Raw genomic sequence first — 22,449 nt, 5'->3', positions numbered from 1 at the left:
GGGGGGGTGGGAGGAAGGGGGGAATTTTTCCTCTGCTGAGAAATCCTCCTGTGGCTGTGAGGCTGGAGGAAGAAGGCTGACAGGAGGCAGGGCTGCCAGCAGTGGTACATGTGGGGCCGGTTCTTAAAGGGCCCACAGCAAACTCAAGCCCCAGCAGGCCTTTGGTGCACAGGCCTGAGCAGCCTGTTTTGAAGGAGGTGACAGGGACAACATGTGTCTCAAGCAGGGGCAGCCACAGGCACCAGACATCAAGTCTCATATAAGACCTCCTGTTTGCAAGGTACTGCATGTTGCCCGATAGGCTAAGCTGAGAATGGTGCTCTCGACAGGTCATGCCCCCATGGCATGTGCTCCCACAGCATCCTGTATTTCTCTTTGGCAACAATGTACACTCGCCTCAAATCACTGGCTTCTCCATTCACTGTACACTCTGTACATTCTGGGGTGGAACTTCTTTGGTTCACTCCTGTGTCCCCTGACCAGCAGCCTCACAGATGCTCATCATCACTTATTAAACTGAGCTGAAGACACAGTACTTGCTTCTAAGGAGTTCAGAGTACTGGGGGAGAGGGGGTTGGCGGGGGGCGGGGAACAAGTCCAGAAATAACTGTAATATGAGACATGATATAAATATCACAAATGAAGTATAAATCAGTGCCACAGGAACACTGAGCAAAGAGAGATGAATTCCTCCTGAGGGGTATCAGGGAAGGCTTCACTGGGGAGATGAAGTTTCATCTGAGGATTGAAAGAAAAATAGAGTTTCAACAGGTAACAGGAAATGTGGAGCAGAAAAAGGGTATCCTTCTGAGGGAACAGCATGAACAGAGACCGGAGCGTGGGTAAGGGTAGAGTATGTCAGGGGACAGTGAGAGGAGAGGACGGTCAGTGTTGTCCAGGGAGAAGGGCCTTAGTGTCCAGACAGATACTTTACACATAACTTTTTGAGGTAGGTGTTGTTATTACTTTCATATTACAAATGAGGAAACAGTTTCAGAGGAGTGAAATTATTTTCCCGATGTTATACAGCTAGTAAAACTCATGGGGGATAGGAGAAGAGGCTGGAGAAAGACTGGGAACAGATGAGAAAACCTTTAATGCCATAATCAGGATTCAGACTTTATTAGCAAAGCAAAGGCCCTGATGATTTCTGAGCAGGGGAGTAGCTTTTCTGGGAAGAGAATGATAAAAGCACACAAGGTGCACTGAAAGTGCTGAGGTGGACAGGGGCTCAGTACCACACGACTCTAGGAGCTGCCATTCAGACTACCAAGTGAACAGCACCCCCTGGAGTTGTGCAATGCATGAGCCTTGACTGCTATGATCCAAGTCAGCACGTGGACCAAAATAGCAGTTGTGGCAATGGGAAGACAAGAGAGAAGGGAGTAAGTGAACACATAGGGTTTGATAAGAAATGAGACATAAGGGGTTAAAAGCCAGTGAGGAATTTTAAGAGGATTCTCTAGTTGCTACTGTCTATTAAGTCACCGAACAAATATTTGCTGAGTGCCAACTCTGCAGCTGAGACTAAGAAGTAATAAAAAAGGAAGGAGGGGACCAAGAGGAGAATGGTGGTGAGGAAGCCTAAAAGGGTGGTGTGGCCAACAGAGAGGAGAAGACGAGGGCTCACTTATGCTAAGCTATGGATGAGAGGGCCCATCACTGCAGAGATGCCAATTGTGATGGGGACTGAGACTTGATAAAGACAGGGACTTGCTGACTTCCGAAACAACAATTTCTATAACTGCTGGGTTGAGGGTCAAGACGTGGAGGTGGTGAGTACAGGTAGAACTTTTGGGAAGATTAATGGTGAGGAAGAAAAGAACCACAGGATGGGAAGAAAGACAGCTTGAGGATGAAGTTGCTTTGTAGGTCACAACAGACAGTTCCATACAGACCCCATAAGGGCAGTCATACCATAACAATGACCTGGCAGAGGTATCACACACTTGACACCAATTGGCAAGAGGGCATAAATGTCTCAAAAACAATGGATCCCTGCTGGTATCCATTCCTCTTCCCAGGGCAGAGTTCTGATTGGTGTTCTGACAAGTATGAGACCACAGTGACCATTTATGGAGTACACACTGTGTGCTACTCATTGTGTTAAGTGCTGCACAATGCACTGGCTCCTGTAGGCTGCACAGTAATTCTAGGAGGTAGGCACTATTACCACTTTCACTTTACAGATGGAGAAAAAGGCTCTGAGAAGTTAAACAATGTGCCCAAAGTCACAAACCCAGTAAATGGTGGAGTCCAGAATGTGATCAGGTCTGCCTGACCACAATGTGCTAAGCTCTGAGCCAAAAGCAAGGGGTGGCTAAAGAGAGGATTAAAAATAAGACATTCCTAAAGAGTCCTGATGCTTCGCCATGCTTATAGTCTTTAAAGGGAGGAGCATGACTGGCTCTTCCCTGTCTGCCTTGAGGCCTAGATAAGAGGAAGTGAGTTTATAGTACAAAGGACAGATCTGGGAGAGCCATAAAGAAAAACCTGCTGCAAGTGGAGGCAGGGGACCAGAGAGCTGATGGGTGGAAGAATCTTGTATGGAGAAGTAGTTTCTCTCTGGGAGGGTCCAGAGTGTCCTGCTCAGAGGGGCTTGGGCATTACATTTGGAGCCCAGATAATCAGACTGTGGCTATGACTTTCTCTTCCCTGGTAAGAGGTGTCCTCTACAGAGTACCTATGACCTCTCTAGGAGTATCGATAAGGTTTAGGGGGAACTCTGAATCTCCTGAGATTGTGTGGATGAGTGTGTTATATGTGGGTATATATTCACAGATCATGACTGGGGAAGAAGCTTTCATCAGATTCTTTGAGAAGAACCTGCTTTTGCCTTCGGAGTCCACAAGGAGGGAGACTCCAGGCACCATATGTGCTATCAGAATTTGGTAATGGAGGAAGAAAATGGGTGGAATCAGTAAGGACACTGCCAGACAGTCTCTTTCTGAGAGGGTCCTGTTCATGCCTACTCTCAACTCACACCCTCCTCATACCCTGTACAGTCACCACCCTGATGGGAACCACCCTCTCCAGACAAGCCCCACCTGGATCTTTTCTTGGCGACGCTGTTGCTCAGCTATCTTCCTTGCCAGAGCCAGCTTCTTGGCCCGAAGTTCCCTGATGTCATCCTCACCCCCGCTGCCTTCGGCCTCTGAATCTTCCTCAAAGTCTTCAATCACCACGTCCTCCTCCTTTGGATGATGGAGTAGGTCAGGGGAGAGAGAAGATGTGAGCCCATGGCCCTTACCATACCCACCCTTCTGTCCGTCCAGCACTCCCAATTCCATGCTTACTTGGATCTTTCTTGCAAAGGGCCTTAAGGTGTGTGCTTCCCTTAACTGAAGCAGAGAGGGAATAGAGAGAAGCTGCCACCTCCCCCCCGCCTCCCAACTGCTCCCTTTTGCACTCCAGGCTCTTTCCTTCTGGAGGCTCACAGGTCCTATGAGAAGTCACTCACACACAAATATACTTCCATGCTTAAACACACAGCTTTCCATTCTCCTCTGCACTCACTAAGTAAAGCTTTGAACCTATTTCCATTTTAAAATCATCAAAGGGGAAAACAACAAAGAAGGTTAAACCACTCAATTTAAGTCTAATTTCTGCTAATGATCTGATAGGCATCCATTCTGGCCATGAGCTGGGAGTTAGGCATGGAAGCTCCCCTGCTCCCCCAGATGGCTTTAGGGAGCAGATGCTGTAGTTCAGCAGACCTTGTCCTGATTTCTTGATTTCTTTTTTTCCTGATTTTTTTTTTTTTTTTTTTTAAACCACAGCCTGACTGTGAGGGCTGCTGAGCCCCATTACAGGAATTCACATGACATGACCTTGCTCAGCTGCCCTCCTGGGTCTGGGCAGGCTAGGAGATGGCTTGCTAGCTTCAGGAGCCTCCTGCCAGGCTGGTGGAGCCTTCCCCAGGGATGGCCCTCCCTGCTTGCAGCCTCAGCTTTCAGAAGCCCCCACTCTCCGGGTGGTCCCAGGCTCTGTTCTTCACTCTCTCACTTCTGACCTTGGTCAGCAGAGAACATGCAGCTGCCCAAGAGCATGTCCTCTGAGGGATAGGATTAGCATGGGTAATGGAGTCATTAGTAGAAGATTCCTGTGTTTCTACCTGGATGATGATAATGACAGTGATTATGACAATAACAAGTACATTTACTGAATGCTTACTATTGGCCACCTAACTGGGCTGTTTTTTCATGTATCAACTCATTTAATACTCATGATGGTCTTTTTAAAAAAATACTTTATTTATTCACAAGACACACACACACAGACACAAGCAGAGGGAGAAGCAGGTTCCATACAGGGATCTGCTGGGATCACGCCCTAAGCTGAAGGCAGACGCTCAACTGCTGAGCCGCCCAGGTGTCCCTCATGATGGTCTTTGAAATAGATGCTACTATTATCCCTCATTTATTTATTTATTTATTTATTTATTTATTTATTTATTTATTTATTTATTTATTTATTATCTATCTATCCATCCATCCATCTATCTATCCCTACTTTAATAAATGAACACACTGAGGTTTAGAAAGGTAAACAATCTGCTCAAGGTTAACAGCTAGTAAGTGGCAGAGGAGGGATTCAAATCCCCATGAGTCTGACTCCAAAGTGTGTAATCTTACCAAAAGTAGGCAAGAGCACAGGGCTGGGCTCTTGAATCTAGACAGTAAGGCCAAACCAGCCCTGAGTGCCTCAGCTTTGCCAGGCTTCCAGCAGGCCCACCTGGGATGTGTTCCATACAGTCTGCTCTCTCCTCTAACTGTCCATCTCAAGATGATATTCTGATGGATTTTCTTGGCTGAAAGTCATTGGTAAAGTGTGTGGGTGGGTAGGTGATGCTTTGTCTTGGGAGCAGAATCTAGAGGGGTAGGAAGACAGGTGTTTTGGTAGTATCCCTAAGGAATAGGACTCTCTTTGGCTCATGAAGAATGACATCTGAAGAAACAAAGAATCTTCCTCCCCCAACTAGCTTCAGTGACTCAGTCTTTTGGTTTAGGGGGTCTCAGGATGAGGCTAGGACTGCCACCATCCAAGAAGTCTCAGGGGTCTGGGATGCTATCTACAGTGACCATACATCTTACAACCCACAGGCTATAGTGTCACAGGATTCATTTCCAGGAGGCCCAGCATATGAGAAGGCAGAAGACTCTTTGCACACTTACTTCCTTGCTCGTGGGGTTAACCTGGACCAGAGTGAGTGGGACAGGATGGTGGGCCAGCCTATGGGGCAACACTGCCTCTGCCTGCTCTCATCAGGGATACACAGGGTTATCGTGGGGATTGGAGTGAGCTTGACTGAGGTCAAAAGGGGGTCAGTGAGGCTTGTCTGAGGTTCACTCAACTCTCACAGCAAACGAGGAAGTGTGGGGTTATGAAATTACACAGACTAGGGTAAGCAGGGTTTCCCAGGGGCCACTAACATAAAGGAACCCAGGAGGCTCGTGGGAAAAGGAAGAAGTGGGCAGCATGGCGTGGGTCACAACCTCTGTCTGGTCAATAAGCCTTAGGAGAAAGAGTGTGGCACAGCCAAACTTTGGGCCCAAAGATCTAGTCTGCTCCTTGTCAGAGTGGTGGAGACCCTCCTTGGCTTCTACACTGTGCCCTTCTCTGGGGGCCTCACCAGCCTAACTGGATTTGGTACTACAGGCTTCACTGGCCAGAGGACATCTCTCCTAGCAATCCTGGAAAGCTGGCCTTGCTTACTTTCCACTGTCTGCCTCAGCCTTGCAGTGTGGGTGAGAGAGCTGGCTGAGGTGCTGCCCACCCATGCTTCCCTGCACCGTGCCCAGAGCTGGGGTGACACAGCTGTCCTGCTCGAAGCCTGGACACCCCGATGGCTTTAGCAAGCCTGCTGTCCCCTCCCATAATGACAGCTCATTCTTTCCCATTATTCCCTGCCCAGGTTTCATCCGAGTCTGGAATCATGGGCTCAGCTTTATCCCTGGAACCACCTCTGTCCTGGAAGCTGAGCCCTGTGTCATCAGGGGTGGGGTGGGGTTCTCCAGTTATTCTAATGAAGCCAGTCCAAGACTCTGCTGCTCGGAAGACTCTGAACCAAAGGTGGCCACTCTATCACTGCTTCAGATCACAAACGCCAGCTCCCAGCTGACATCTGGCTTCCCCAGCCTGTTGCTGATTTCATCCCTGCACCCCACCCTGCTCCACCAGGCGCTCGAGACCGCTGTGGGCCAAATGACTGTGTTGGCCTACGGCTGACCTGGCCTCTGGCTGGAATCACTTCCGTCCCTTCTTGAAGCCCCACGTTCCTTCCCACCTAAGACTCCTCTGTCTTTAACACTGTGGGGTAAAAAAGGAGAGTCAACTTCCAGGCAAAAGTGGTCTGTGTGTGTGCATGCAATCCCAGACAGGCTTACCCAGACATACAGCAGTGCAGCTGGCAATACTATCAAATGTACACATGTGCCAACACTGTCACACACTCACACTTACTCAAGAACCCAGAGCCAGCAGGGAAGCTGGCAGCAGAGTTCAACTTCAACTGACACACAAACCTAGCACATACAGGCCCATGACAACAATCACCCTCAAAATATACATATCTGCACACATACACGCATAGGAGGGCAACTGTAGGTGGGGTTTAGCCAGGATGGGTACACAGGTTCGTGCGCATGCGTGTGCACACACACATATACACATGGTCTGGAGTGAAGCAAGGGCTACAGGAACAACCAAGGGCAAACAAACAAGAGGAGAATTCCTTAATCACATCAGGATGTGCAGGAGGGAGGGAGGGAGCAAGGGAGGGAGGGAGAGTAGGCCAGGGGAGGGGGTGATTTTCCACACGGGGCCAGCAATGTCAGCTCTTCCTGTACGTGTGCTGGAGGCTGGAGTTCAGGCCTGTGCTGCACTGAGCTCCACACATCTATAAACTTGATCCTCAGCCTGAACCCTAACACCACCCGCTCCCCCCCCTTTCCTAAGCCTCCCGAGCTGCACATTATTAAACTCTTTCTTTCCCTCCCTTCTCCTCCAATGCAACATTAAAAAGAAGCATCTGGAACTCGTAGCAGAGTGAGATGGAGACACTGGGGTGGGACTGGCAGGAAGGGGCACCAGCAGAGTGCACTCTTGAGAAGTTGTCTGGTCACGTCCACATCCATATTGCTCTGAGTGGTTATAAATAACCGGGTAGGAGCAGAAGAAATGGGCAGAGCAGGATTGGGGGTGGGGAGGGGAGCCCTCCCTCTGCCACAGCGGGCTCTCCCCGCACAGTACCTCATCTTCCAGTTGTTTTCCCTCTTGGCTTCCCATTTCCTTTCCCATGGTGTCTGGGACGGGTGCCACTGACACATATTTTCCACCCTTGAATGCCAGGAGAGGCTCTTCTTGTCCACAAAGGGCTTCCAGAAAATACTTCAGCACTGTGACCCTTTTGCAGTCGGCTGCAATAACCTACAGGGCAAGAGGGAGAGAAGAGAAACAGCATTTCTGAAAGGGTAGATGAAGATGACAGGAGTTGTTTGCTGGCAGAGGGGCACATGAGAAGTGTGTCAAAGTTACTGGATAAGGCTGCAGAGTGAACAAGTGGGACTTCAAGTGTGTATGAAATCGTGAAGGAGGGCTGGGGGTGGAGATGAAAGGGCCAAGATCCTCTAGAGGAATAAAGTCACTGTCTCTCTTTAGGTCATCCCCGGAGGAGCAGACAGCCCCATGACCAATGACAGGTACCCTCTGGGGCTTTTGCCTTTCTTCTGAATTCCTGATATAAAAAAGGAATAAATTAAATTTGTCTAAGTTTCATATTTAATTGACAGAAGGATGGAGTGCAGAACACAGCTTCCTGGTACCTTCACTGCCTCCCATTCTCCTCCCAGCTCCCCTCTCTCTAGGTTCCCAAGAGGAACACTTCTAGCCTGAGTGCAGAATGAAGGATGAGGGCTTTCTTGGCTGTTTCATTTCAGCTAGATCACTTTGGGCTTCCCCTGACAGGTTCCTGCCCCACCTAAGAGCTTCTCATACTCAAGAGATTGGGGTCAGGCAGGAAATTGTTGTCAGGAGAAGGGAGACAGGCAAAACAGGTAAGGGGTGTTTCACCAAAGCTCTGCTCCTTCAGGAGTTCACTCCATCCTGCTCCCATGTGGCCACATCAGCACATAAACCAGTGCTGTCAGAGAAGCTGGGGCTGATTTAGCTGAAATGAAATTCAATATCTTGAACAATCGTCAAATCTGTAAGTGTCTCAGATGAAGTTTCCATAGTCACTCTGTCTGGGGTCCTTTGCCTGCTAGACCACACAGGTGTGTCCTCACTTGCAAAACCATCTGCATTGCTGGCACCCTCTCATGATCTGCTCTTCATCTCTGGCCTCTGGGGTCCTTTTCTCCAAGGGACAGGAGGAGCCCTGCTTGATCTGGAGCTTGGAAACTGGTGAAGACCATCACCCCTTCATCAGCACTGACTCTAGCCCCTGCTGAGTGTCCCGTGTTCCAGAACGTGAAAGAGACTTCTATGTCTATATCACATAGTAAAGTCCTAACTTGGAGACCAGCTTTGATTGTTTGCTCATTGTTTCACAGGTGCATTATGTCCCTCACCTGGACAATAACCCCACTGGTAGCAAAGGACACATTTTGTATTCTTCATGCTTTCCTATTGAGGGGTGCTAAGGACAAGCAGGGCACCCAGGAGGCTCACAGTAAGGACAGATAGGCACAGAGAAGCTTGGCTGGGTACCACAGGAGAATGAGGCAGGCATGATCCAAGTCTCCTAGGACACTGTGGAAGTGAGGAGTACTGTGCCATCTGGCTGGCCAGGGCAAATACAGCACATACTAGTGAACTGTGATTCTATCCTCTGTTGCCTCTCTGTGCCAAACCTCCTCTTCTCCCTGCCTGAGAGTGGCCGTTGCTCACCCTCACCAATGACCCTGGGAACATTATAGGCTTGAATTTCAGGCTAAGTACCTCGACCACCTCCACCTGAGAAGCTGACCTAACAGGTGCTCAGCTACCCAGAGAAGGCTTAGGAGAGGACAGCCATCTTGAATTTGGGGTGCCCAGTGCTGGACTTGGGCCAGGGCAGGTAATCATAGGTCCCACTGCGTGTATTCAAACATGTCATGAGGAAGGCTGGAAATACAGAAGCAGGGCCTAAAACACATTAAAGAAGAGAGCTGCAATGAGTAATGGCCTGGCAGGCAGCACGCACAGTGGCCTCCCTGCATCCCCAGCCTCTCACTTGCAGAGGAAACTTCTGCATTTCCACAAGACTGCCAGTTTCCTCTCTGTGGTCTAATTTTAACCACCTTGTCGTTACAGTGTGTGTCAGCCATCTGACCCCACTATGACCTCTGACCTTATGCCCCAGCTACTGCTTGCACTATGGAGAATTATGTAATGGGTCCAGGACTTTCCTTTTCAGTGTGAGGCTGTTACCACTGAATGGAGAGGAGGTGGGGGTGGAGGGGTGAGAAGAAGACAGAGAAGAAGCTTGCCATGGTCCGTGGCATCACCTGGATGGTGAGAAGTATGCTGGCACTCCTGCTGAGTATGCAGCAGAAATTTGCCCAGAAGAGGAACGTGTGTCCATGGTTGTGTGTGCCCACTGACAGGCAGTGAGAAGAGTTCCTGCTGTTTTAGCATGGGCTGGGTGGCTTGCTCAAAGGCTCAGGAAGAGTGTGATTCCTGGCCAAGAGGGAGAAAGGGCACATGTGTGGACGTGGAACTCTTGGAGATGGGGATTTCCAGGGCACAGTGGGACCCAGGGATGCAGACATCCTGAGCCTGCCTGCAGCACATCCTTAGGGGATCAGTGGGGATTGTCATTCACATGAACACAAAAGCAAAAAAGAGTGCCCCCCACCTTTGATTGTCACTGGAATGTTTAGAAGGAACCCAGTTTCCTTGGGGATTTTGTCTGCTATGGCCATTAGTCTCTTTCCTAGGGCAAGGGCACTCCTGGATGATTCTGAAAAGGGCTTTGATCCAGTGGGGTCTCTGAGCTGCTGCTAAGAGGTCTGGAAAGAATCCCACGCATTTGCAGAGATAAGAGCCACCCAGCCTTTTGGAATTGTGAACTCTCTACCCTGCAATCCAACTTGCAGGCAAGACAGCTAAGGCTGTGCAGTCTCCTCAGTTTTCCAAGAACACTGTGCATGAGAAATGGGCTTCTAGTTATTTAGTAGATATGGGAACTGAGGCACAAAGTCTAGGGCTTGTCCAGGGGCAGAGAGAAAACTCTGTCTCCAGCCTGCTGGCCTTTTTTTTTTTTTTTTTAAAGATTTTATTTATTTATTCATGAGAGACACAGAGAGAGAGTCAGGGACACAGGCAGAGGGAGAAGCAGGCTCTTTGCAGGGGGCCCGATGTGGGACTCGACCCCAGGTCTCCAGGATCATGCCCTGGGCTGAAGGCGGCGCTAAACCGCTCAGCCACCTGGGCTGCCCCCGCTGGCCTATCTGCTAAAGCATTCTGTTCTAAGGTGCGAGGAATGAGCTCAGCAGGGTGAGGACCACTGTTTTCTTGCTCGTGTAGTGTACAAGTGGCTTATGGAAATACTCTCCCAGACAAAGCCTCCAGCACTTGAGTCAGGGAAAAGTTTAAATATGGTTAATAAGGGACACATCATGATGGAAGAAGCCCTTCCATGCACCCACAAAGAGCCAACTCCAAGATGATCTTTGGCTGGTCAAGGAAGACTTCCTGGTAGGCCAGGGGTTAAAGCTGGGTTCCCTGCTTGGAGAGGAAGGAGTCCAGCTAAAGTCTATGACATAATCTCCACAATACTCTGTTCATGAGTACATTTTTCCATTCTATATCAATGAAAAACACAGAACGTAAGTTATTTGTACACTGTAACTCTGGGCAAACTCTAGATTTTCTAGAAGAGGAGGCCTCCTTCCTGGACCATTAACAGGCTGGGCTGGCCTGGCCTATAGCTAGAGGCAGGTATAAGGGCTGCTGGCCAGGGATTCCCTGGGGGAACTCAGGATCCAGCACCTTTCTGGAGGGAGGCGTTGTGTAGGAGAGATTACCAGGAACTCCAAAGTTGATGGACAAAATGTCTCACACAAATCACTCCAGTCAGCTTTGAGAAGAAAACTGGGACTTTATGTCAGGGAAGAGCTAAAAGAAAGGCACCTTAAGAAAGCCCCTTTCCCTTCCCCTGAAGACTATCTGAGGCAGTAAGCCCCACTAGTGGGAACTGAAACCTCTAGTTTCAGGGCTCCAGTTATCACTGGATCAGGTCCACACGCAAGGAACCAAGCAGAAAGGAAAACTGAAAGTGAGATGTGGCAAGGCGATACAGGAGCCTGGCCTGTCCGAAGCTCAGTTCCTTAGAGATTACAATGTGAGCATGCATAGGGTAAGTGGAGTCTGGAGCTACATGGAAGGTTAGGTCTTGTGGAAAGCAGGAAAAAACCTCTAAGGGTCAAGAGAAAAGAGGGAAGGCAGACTGAGCCCCTGGTCTGGGGTACTTTAGGTGGGGTGGTTGATAAACAAGGAATGGAGTTCTCTGGAAACTCTCTATAGCCACTCAGGAGGAGACAAGCCCAGCCTGGGCAGAGGTGCCCTGGAAGGAACAGAAAAAGAGATCTAAGCTGTCTTATGGAAGATGGGGGAGGGCGAGGGAGAGAGAGAAAAGGAACTGAGCACCAGGTACCACAGACTGATGAACCCTGAGTTGCAAGACTTAATACCTTAGAGCTGCCATGGGGAAGCGAGAACACTCCTCCCTTCCCTGCACCCATGTAGCCAAGGAATAGGAGGAGGCGTCAGAGAGCTGAACCAGGTCTCTGGATGCAAGCTCTAGGGAATGAAGGGCTCATGTCATCTTGACTGGGTTCCTGTTATCTCCAAACAGGCCACTTGGAAGGCATAGGAGCACAACAGCAGCTGGTTATATTTTACAAAATTTCTTTTTTTTGAACTTTTGGTTTGGGGGAATCAGAATTTAAACCTATACAATCAGCCAGTTCTATTTTTCCTGGTCTTAAAAAGCCCTGCTTGCTACTGCTCCTCTGGTTAAAGAGAAAAAATAACATGGGTTTTCCTCTACAAACTTAAGTTTACAGGTTGTTTTTCTTGTTTCTCTAAATGGAGCCAATTATTCTCACATTTGTTGAAACCTTCAATCAAACTTTATAGCTTGTTAATTTTACAGAATGTCCTTAGAGCAAATAAGATGCAGACAGGAAAGTGAAGTCTTGCTCAGATTATTAAGAAAGCTTAAAATAGCCTACAAATCCACCACCAAGGCTGGTGAATAGAGGCTGCTTGGCTGGCTTCTGAGGTCAATTAGCAATGGGTTAATCATCATCTTTAATAAGCCAAGCCTACAAGATTAGCTACAAGAAGCTAAAGTCAGACTAAAGTGTTTTCACAAACTGGGAACCTCTAGTTATTCACAACTCACCCTCACAGGAGCCTGTAGGGTGGGAATGACAATTCTGTAGTGGCCAAGGGTGGGTCAGGATAAGAGGTCTGCCAATGAAAGTTCACACACAGGGAATCCTCTGGAGCTGGGAGAACAGAGGAAGTGGTTTATTCACATTCTTAGCGGGAGGGGCTTCAAGGCAGGGAGCAGACTCCAGAGGCAGGAGGGAAGCTAGCCATAAGGATGTACAAGTACTCTGGAGACACAGAAGTAGCTTACAAGACAGACACTTGCAACCTATCTGAATCAGAAGAAATTGGTATTGAATTGTGAGAGGGGGTCATGGGTCAGAGGGGAAAGAAAGGAAGACCCTGTGCAGGTGCTGAATGATAAAGGCAGAGTGAGAAGAGGCATGGGTCCTTGTGCTGGATGCATAACCTAATAACCCCTGAGAGTTATTAGAGTACCATCCAAAGGATCAATTGGCATTTCACTCTTTCCCTATCCCTGCTGCAGCAGGGCCCCATATCTATGCAAGGCAGCTAAACATAGTTCTCTCCCTTAGTCATTTTTGATCTCAATGTCCAGACCCAGCACTCCTTAGTCCTACAGTTAGTCTGTGTTAGTTGAGAGATCAGTGAATCACAAGATGAGATGCTAATGTCATAGATCATCCTAACCTACGTGGCTGTAGGCTGTTTTTTCCTAGTGGAGGCAATGGGGGTCATTATCCATCAACTGACAGTGCACAGATACCTATTCAGAGTGGTATGGCAGCCTGCTCACCTCACCCACACTTACTCTGTGTGTGTTGCATGCACTTGCATCCCTGTGTGTTGCATGCACTTGCATCCCTGCACTGCCCTTAAGTCTCATAGTGAATGGTGGGTGAGAACTAGAAGATAGGTAGGTGAGAAGAGTCAAATGCTTAACTGACTGAGCTGCCCAGGCACCTCTTGAGTTCAAATCTTTAAAAAAAAAATATTAACAATTTTACACTTTTATTTATTTTTATGTATTTATTTTTAAAGATTTACTTATTTTTTTGAGCTAGAAAGGGAGAGACTGAGAGGGGGAGAGAGAGAGAGAGAGAGAGAGAGAGAGCGCTCATGTGCACACAAGTGGGAGGGGAAGGAAGAGAGAGAAAGAATATCAAGCAGATTCTGCACTGAGTGCCAAGCTCAACACAGGGCTGAATCTCACAACCCTGAGACAACAACCTGAGCGGAAACCAAGAGTTGGATGCTTAACCTGACTGTGCCACCCAGGCACCCCAAGTTCATGTCTTTTTTTTTTAAGTTTTATTTTTTTATTTTTTTAAATTTTTATTTATTTATGATAGAGAGAGAGAGAGAGAGAGAGGCAGAGACATAGGCAGAGGGAGAAGCAGGCTCCATGCACCGGGAGGGCGACGTGGGATTCAATCCTGGGTCTCCAGGATCGCGCCCTGGGCCAAAGGCTAAACCATTGCGCCACCCAGGGATCCCCCAAGTTCATGTCTTAACTACAACTGCTGGCTGTGTGTCCTTAGGTTACTTAGCATCTCTGAGCCTCTGTTTGCTCAAGTTGTTGTATAGTCTGGAAGTGATAATGCATGTCAAATATTTAGCAAGGTGCCTGAGCCAATGATAAATGAATGGCTATTTTCTTTTTCTTCCTTGCTACATCACTTTACTCAGAGATGTGTGGAAGCCAGATTCAGAGGTAAGGAAGGAAGCATGGGGCTGGTACCCTGGAATGCTCACTTGGCTGAAATATCATATTCAGAACCAAGGTGCTGGATCCAGGCTGCTGGGTAAGTCACCTGCTGGAGGCAAGGCCCAATCTCTCTCTTGTGCCTCTTCCTATTCTCCAAAAAGATTCCTAGACCTAACCATGGACAAATATTCTATGGGACTCTACAGGCCCCAAGGGCCTGGACTTTAGCACAAGCATGCCACTAATGCACACAACAGAAGTAAAGTCCTGTACTGAGTATCATGATTGCCTTGCCCATCTGGTCTCTTCCTTCTGGGGTTGTGTGGTGGCTCTGTCTTTGTTAATGATATCCTTCTGAAATAGGACCAGCTGGATCGTTGGTCCAGGTTTCTCAATACAAAGGAAATGATGAGGAAATCCCCAATGTGGCATTTTCTACCCACCTGAATTTTCTGAGCTTGGAATTCTGAACAAGGCAGACAGGAGTCTGGATTCTCCTGTGCAAAGTACAGCTTGCTCTTCTTGAATGTTCCGTCATAGAAAGAAACTATTCTCTTCTAGAGCTCTGAGCTCTGGCTGAATGAGCAAGGTACATTCTTGACATGAGCCCGTTGCAGAGAGCAAACTATAGGCAGCAGTAGCTTGGGCTGCAGTCCAATCCACTTCCCCTGTAGAGTGCTCTGAGAGCAGCCACCCACATTGGCAGGAGTCAGGAGTGGATACTGGCACTGCCAACACAAGCCTTTCAGGTCTGGCTGGCTTCAGCTGGTCTGAAACCTGGAACACAGGCGCTGGGGACCTCACTTACTGAACCAGCAGGGGAGGCTACAGGCTCAGCCCCTGGGGATGGAAGTCCTCATGTCTGTCTCAGCCTGCAAATATCCACATGCAGTCTGTTTCTACATTGCCAGTTAGCTCTGGGCCGGAGCACTATATCTTGGGCTCTAGTCACTCTGAGCTACATTCTTATTTGTTTTCTAAACAGCCAGGATCAGGAGACCACTCTTTAGGTTTGTATTTAGGCTCCTTCACCAAATTTCTTCCTAGCTTTATTTCATGTGTGTCAGGGAGAGCACCCTTTCTGAGACATCTGCAGCATTCAACACATTTGGCTGATAGTCAATTCGACAAATATTTACTAAGTACCTACTGTGTGCATTAGGCACTCTTCCAGACCCTGAGGATTCAGCAGAAAACCAAGTCTTGGCTGGCTCCAGGGGGCTTAAGGTCACATTCAGATCAGGTATATGTAAGATGCCCTGTATCAAGAAAGAAATAAATCACCCTGGCCCTATGACCCACAGCACTCAGGAGGGCAGAATCCTCATTTCTCTTCCCTTAAGGAGGAGGAAGAGGCAGCCCACAGAGAAGAAGACCTCCCTGTAGAGACCTAGCACATTGTTTCTTTATCCCATTTAGGCTGATGGGTCCTCAGGAAGTCAGGATGGAGAATTAATTTGCTTAGGCCCAGCCATGCTACAAGATGAAATCCCAACCTCCCTTAATGCTTTCCATGACCTGTCCAAGCCCTCTACTACCCACTCATCCCTCCCTGTTCTATTTTGCCACTCTTACTTCTTGCTATTATTCTGTAATCCTCAACTCCAGGCCTTGGGCAACCCTGTCTGATACTCCGCCACATGCCATTTGCTCCCTTTTGTACCTCTGAGACTTTACAAGTTATTTCCCCAACCTGCACTGACTTTGCCTTTATGCAATCAATTCATTCCCTCACTTTCCTTTAAGTCTGATTAAAAAGGGGACACCTGGGTGGCTCAGTGGTTGAGTGTCTGCCTTTGGCCCAGAGTGTGATCTTGGAGTCCAGGGATTGAGTCTCGCATCGGGCTTCCTGCCTGGAGCCTGCTTCTCCCTCTGCCTGTGTCTCTGCCTCTCTCTCTGTCTCTCGTGAATAAATAAAATCTTTAGAAAAAAAAGTTTGATTAAAAAAAAAAGTCTTTCTTCTTAAGCAGTATTATCTAACATGCCAGCCAACTGCCCACAAATTTTTCCTGAGGCTCTACTATGTGATAAGGACTATGCTTAGACATCTTGGACACATGAGACAGACAGAACAAAGCAGATGCAATCCTTGACTTCACAGAACTTCGAGCTCAGAGAGGGATTTCAAAGTAACCTACACTAACTCTCCCAAGTCCATGGGCATCCCTTCAACACCTGTGGGCCACCCTTACACTTCATTCACCTTCTCTGACGTCAGCAGCTACCCTCTGCATGTGTATTACTATTTCCATGCCACAGAGTTACCAGTCATTCAGAGCCATGCTAGAACCTCCTCTGTATCATCTCCTAGGGACCCCACCCTTTTTTGAATATTTCAGGTAGGGAAAAACTCAAGTCCCTGGGGAAGCCTTTAAAACCATCATTACAAAATAATAATAATAATAAAAAAAAACCATCATTACTTGGGCAGCCCAGGTGGCTCAGCGGTTTAGTGCCGCCTTCAGCCCAGGGTGTGATCCTGGAGACCCGGCATCGAGTCCCACGTTGGGCTTCCTGCATGGAGCCTGCTTCTCCCTCTGCCTGTGTCTCTGCCTCTCTCCTCTCTGTTTCTCATGAATAAATAAATAAAATCTTAAAAAAAAACAACATCATTACTTAATACTTAAGAAACGTGTTAGTAATTTTATTATCACCTACTTAACAGGCTCCTCTGTTTTTCCTGTTGCCTTCCAGTCTTTTTTTTTTTTTTAATTTTTATTTATTTATGATAGTCACACAGAGAGAGAGAGAGAGAGAGAGAGAGAGAGGCAGAGACATAGGCAGAGGGAGAAGCATGCTCCATGCACCGGGAGCCCGACGTGGGATTCGATCCCGGGTCTCCAGGATCGCGCCCTGGGCCAAAGGCAGGCGCTAAACCTCTGCGCCACCCAGGGATCCCCGCCCCCCTTTTTAAAGATTTTATTTATTTATTCACAAGAGACACAGGCAGAGGGAGAAGCAGGCTCCATGCAGGGAGCCTGATGCGGGATTCAGTCCTGGGTCTCCAGGATCACGCTCTGGGATGAAGGCGGCGCTAAACCGCTGAGCCACCCGGTCTGCCCTTGCCTTCCAGTCTTGGCCATGATGTCGGAGAGGTCTGTTACTATCTTGACTCTATAAAGGGGTTCCTTTCCTACTAGGGAAACCATTCCAGTTTTGGACTTTTCTAATGGGTAGAAATGTCTATCTCTTTAAAGCCCAAATCTGCCTCTGGTGCTTCTAATTCTGTTCCCTGTTCTGTTCCACATAAAATTCTGTTCTACATAAAAAAGCTCAAATTCTGCTTCTATCTAACTGGCCTAATATTATTTGAAGTCAAGTGTGTTATACCTTCCCTAGGCTAAACAGTCCCACTTCCTTTAACTGTCCTTCACTTCAAATGTCTCCTCGACATCCTGCTTATTTTCTTCCACTAATACTTTCACTAAGACTAATGTGTGTCTCTTAGAGTGAGTGCCCACATGTGGTCTGGCAGCCGAGAACAGATGGCATATCTTTTCCTTGTTCCATTCTGGATACCTCAGTTTTTGAATTGAGGCCAAAACTGTACTGGTTTTATTGTTCACCACCTTATAGTAAAGACACAATTGTAAACCCCCCCCCCAAAAGATTTATTTATATTAGAGAGAGTGTGCACAAGTGGGGGAAGGGCAGATGGAGACGAAGAGAGAGGGAGAATCTCAAGCAGACTCCTTGCTGAGCACAGAGCCCGACATGGAGCTCCATCTCACAACCCTGAGACCAAGACCTGAGTTGAGACCAAGAGTTGAACACTTAACTGACTGAGCCACCCTGGCGCCCCCACATTGTGAGGTTTTTAACCAACAAATCCCCAAATTGTTTTCACATAAATGGCTAAATAATATCCCCCCCACCACTACCTACAAGTCCTCCACTATTCCTTTTTCTTTCTTTAAAATTTTATTATTTATTTGAGAGAGAGCAAGAGAGTGAGCACAAGCAGGGAGGAGGGTAGAGGGAGAAGTGGACTCTCCACTGAGCAGGGAGCCTGATGTGGGGCTTGATCCCAGGACCCCAGGATCATGACCTGAGCTGAAGGCAGATGCTTAACTGACTGAGCCACCCAGGTGTCCCCCTTTCTTTTTTTAAAGGTTTATTTATTTGAGAGAGAAAGAAAGAGTGTGGGGGAGGAGCAGAGGGAGAGGGAGAGAATCTCAGGGAGACTCCCCACCAAGCACAGAACCTGATGCAGGGCTTGATCTCACGACCCCGAGATCATGACCTGAGCCAAAACCAAGAGTTGGGTGCTCAACCGACTGAGCCACCCAGGTACCCCCACTATTCCCTTCTAAACAATCCTTCACTGAGGCCTCTCCATGCTATATTTAAAAAAAAATTGTTTATCTACTATTGTGCTGCATGCTACTTGCTATGTGCAGCTGACTTTTTGGATAAAGTAGGATTTCATATTTATTCCTATTTGATTTTATCTTTTTTTTAAAAGATTTTATTTATTCATACATGAGAGACATAGAGAGAGAGAGAGAGAGAGAGGCAGAGACATAGGCAGAGAGAGAAGTAGGTTCCATGCAGGGAGCCTGATGTGGGACTCGATCCCGGGTCACGCCCTGAGCTGAAGGTGAGCGCCCTGGCTCACGCTCAACCGCTGAGCCACCCAGGTGTCCCTGATTTTATCTTGTTATTTACTTCTTTCATTGTACTCAATCAAGTTCTATTTGGATCCTAAATTTGTCACCTGAGAATATATTCCCTCTCAAATTCATGACATCCACAAATTTGATCTTTTGATTTGTTTATGCTTCTCAGTATCTTTCTCCCATTAATCTGTCCTGCTTTCTCTCCTAAGTAAGATTCATGAGGATAGGCCCTGTAATTTGTAAACACACATACACACACACATGCATATATTTAAAGAAAAATCTATCTGCAGCATCTAACACACACTGGGTACGTGGACAATGTGGATGCCATGATTATGGAGGGGAGCCAGCCACACTATATAGTATGTGAATCATGCTCCTTGTGTTGTGCAATACACAGACACTGGACAGACTGAGAGATGCTACTTTTCTGCTTTGGGTGGTGCTCCCCATGGAGGTTTGGGCTCAGTAAGCAACAGGTGCTCTCTTTTGACAGGCTGCCTACAGAATTTTGGATTTGAAATAAGATACCACAACAAGCCAAGCTCTGGGCACGGTCTGCCTTGTCTTAACTGGAGGGTGTTGCCCCAGGGCAAGGCAATAACACACTTTAGCAAGAGGTAGGACTTAGATTCTTCAAAGCACAAATGTCATGCTCTGAGAAGAAAATGCAGACTCCCCATGGCATATTAAAACTATGGCACACAGAGATTAGGGCTGAGGCAGAAGGCCACATTAAGTTGTATTTTCAGCTTCTATAGCTAAAATCCTGAATCTTAACATGGGGCTCATGCTGGAGATAAGACACGCTTGGCTAACTGAAGCTAACCAACTAAAATCCATCCACAGTTTGAGATAAGGTGTAAGTAAGGTAAATGCCCAGGACACAGAAGAAATTCAAGAAATAATCAGTTCCCTTTTCTAAACCTCTAAACACTAAAATTTTTTTTTTTTTTTAAACCACATGAATTGGGATCACATGGTGAGCTTGTTAAAATGCAGACTCCTAAGATTCCACTTTGGACTAAATAGATGAGTGCTTCTAGGCCTAGGGCCCTGGAATGTGCACTGTAAGTAAGTGTTCCAGGATTATGAACACTGAAGTTTGAGAATCAGTGCTTTACTTATTTATTTTTAATGATTTTATTTATTTATTCAAGAGAGACACACAAAGAGAGGCAGAGACATAGGCAGAGGGAGAAGCAGGCTCCCTGTGGGGAGCCTGATGTGGGACTTGATCCCAGGATCCCGAGATCATGACCAGAGCCAAAGGCATATGCTCAAACACTGAGCCACTCAGGTGCCCTGGGATTCAGTGCTTTAAAGGTTAGAAGACTAGGTGAAGGTGGTCACAATTTTAGTCCATTCTTCATAATGCAATTCGTCTTTAATAAGGTACAAAAATGGACATCTGGGTGGCTCAGCGATTGAGCAGCTGCCTTCAGCCCAGGGCGTGATCTCAGGGTCTAGGGATCAAGTCTCACATTGGGTTCTCTGTGGGGAGCCTGCTTCTCCCTTTGCCCTTGTCTCTGCCTATGTCTCTGCCTCTCTCATGAAAAATAAATAAAATCTTGAAAAAGAAAAAGGTACAAAAACTCCTATGATACATTTTTCTTTTTTTTTTTTTTAAGATTTTATTTATTTATTCATGAGAGTCACACACAGAGAAAGAGAGGCAGAGACATAGGCAGAGGGAGAAGCAGGCTCCATGCAGGGAGCCTGATGTGGGATTTGATCCCGGGTCTCCAGGATCGCGCCCTGGGCCAAAAGCAGGTGCCAAACCACTGAGCCACCCAGGGATCCCTATGATACATTTTTCATGGCACTTTTAGGATCTGGCCATCCTCAGCACCCTATGAAGCAGTTACTATTGCATTCAGGTAATGATAATAGAGAAGAAGAAACTGAAACTTGAGTAAATTCAATGAGATCTGAAGCCAGATGCAAGGACTTCCTAGCCCAGTGTTCATGCCATCTCATTGAAGCTTCTTCCTGAGAGAGCTTTCTGCCACAGTGCTTTAGGCATAACAACAAAACCTGCTGTGTGCTTCACTCCCCCTTAACAGCTATGGCTAACACTTAGCGGATGGCTGCTACATGCCAGGCACTATGCCAAATACTTTACATGCACCAACTCATAATCCCTACAACCCTGTGAAGTAGATGCTGTCATTAACTCAATTTTACAGATGAGGAAATCAAGGTACAGAGAAGTAACTTGTTCAAGGTTATATAGCTGGGAAAGGCAGGAGCTGGAATGTGCTTCTGCTTTTTTTAAAAATTAAGTTTTAAAATTTAATTCCAATATAGTTAACATACAGTGTCATATTAGTTTTAAGTATACAATATAGTAATTCAACAATACTATACATTATTCAATGCTCATCATGGTAAGTGTACTCTTTAATTCCCATCGCCTTTTCCCCCTATCCCTCCATCCATGTACCTCTGCTCTTAATCAGTGTTCCAACTGCCCACAGCTCTCAATGAATCCAAAGCATTTACCTGTGCTTCAAGGCACAGATTCTCAAAATCCCCCAAAGGGGAAAAGTCCGATTTAGTACAGAAATTCAAAGCGGGCAGTCTCCTGTTGCACACTTCGTGAAGACTGACCTCCTTTGGGCGTGGTACTCTTTCCACAGGCGGCTGACATGCCACAAGTCTGGGGGGAGCAGGGTCTAGCAGAGCACGCTTTCCTAACTCATGTGATCTTGGGCAAGTTACTAAACCTTGTTTGCAAAATGCAGATGATTCTGAAGGTCTCTTTCCATTCTTCAAGGTTTCTATGATTCTGGGCAGTCATCTTGGGAAAGCAGAGAGGAAAGACAGTTTCTGCTACTGACCTTGATGCTGGAGTTCAGCTCTGTCACAGGGGATCAGTGCCAAGAGCAGGGGTTAGCCTTTTCAGAATGGCTGAAGCTTCAGAATCTGAACTAAAGGGAGAGGCTAGAGACAATACATGATGGAAAAAGGCGGCATCGGTTCTTCTCATATGATAAGCCACTCAGGAGGACTTGGAGGGTTTTATGGAATCATTAGCACAGAGCTCCCCTCTGGCCACAGAGCAGGGGAAGAAACAGCAGACCAGTTTATAAAGCTCCAGAGCGGAAAATTTCTGTTGGTGTCCAAACTAAGTTTTGGCTTTCTGTAAAGTTTGGAAAGACTTATACTGATGTTTTAATCACCTGTTTAGTGTTCTGCAGATTTGTCAGCGGCCTCACTGAGCTTGCTCCAGCAGGCAGTGGGGAGCTGCTGGCTCACACACCGTGATCTTTCTGTGAGCCATTTCTTTCCCATGGACATCTCTGACACCCTGTAGCTCTCTCCAGGCCACTTGGAGGGTATGAGCCAAAACTGTGTGCCCTATAGGAGGCTGGGGGCAAGCTTTTTGGCTAACTTCTCACCAAATTCAAAGGCAAGAAGGGCCCATTAAAAAAAAAAACAAAAAAAACCAAGGGGCAGAGAGGTAAGGAGTGGTCTCTGGAGATCAGGGCAGGGCACATTCTACAAACAAAAACTCATGAGCATGCAAGAAGCCCATTAGGGAGGTTGAGGGTAGCAGTATGTAGAACAAGTCAGCATTTTACGGGCAGCCTGGGTGGCTCAGTGGTTTAGCGCCGCCTCCAGTACAGGGTGTGATCCTGGAGACCCGGGATCGAGTCCCATGTTGGGCTTCCTGCATGGAGTCTGCTTCTCCCTTTGCCTGTGCCTCTCCCCCTCTGTATGTCTCTCATGAATAAATGGATAAAATCTTAAAAAAAAAGTCAGCATTTTACT

At 47.3% G+C, this 22,449-nt stretch overlaps 1 protein-coding gene across 7 annotated transcripts in view; it reads right to left on the bottom strand.

Annotated features, from left to right (window-relative positions):
- Nucleotides 1-22,449, bottom strand: part of SMG6 (SMG6 nonsense mediated mRNA decay factor) — a 238,058-nt gene that overhangs the window by 15,538 nt on the left and 200,071 nt on the right. For 3 of the 7 annotated variants that reach the window (XM_077851715.1, XM_077851717.1, XM_077851716.1), the window contains 2 exons: nucleotides 7,252-7,428; nucleotides 3,048-3,194 (listed from right to left, as the gene is read on the bottom strand). In XM_077851715.1, the coding sequence (XP_077707841.1) occupies nucleotides 3,048-3,194; nucleotides 7,252-7,428 (324 nt within the window). Of the gene's footprint in view, nucleotides 1-3,047; nucleotides 3,195-4,634; nucleotides 4,871-7,251; nucleotides 7,429-15,200; nucleotides 15,310-22,449 lie in introns of those variants that run through there. The other 4 variants (XR_013354056.1, XM_077851718.1, XM_077851719.1 and 1 more) reach the window with 4 other exon arrangements.

This window comes from Canis aureus, chromosome 16, assembly GCF_053574225.1.
Source record: "Canis aureus isolate CA01 chromosome 16, VMU_Caureus_v.1.0, whole genome shotgun sequence".
Lineage (NCBI taxonomy): Eukaryota > Metazoa > Chordata > Mammalia > Carnivora > Canidae > Canis > Canis aureus.
The sequence above is the reverse complement of the archived record's forward strand: the minus strand, read 5'-3'. Positions and strand labels throughout refer to the sequence as shown.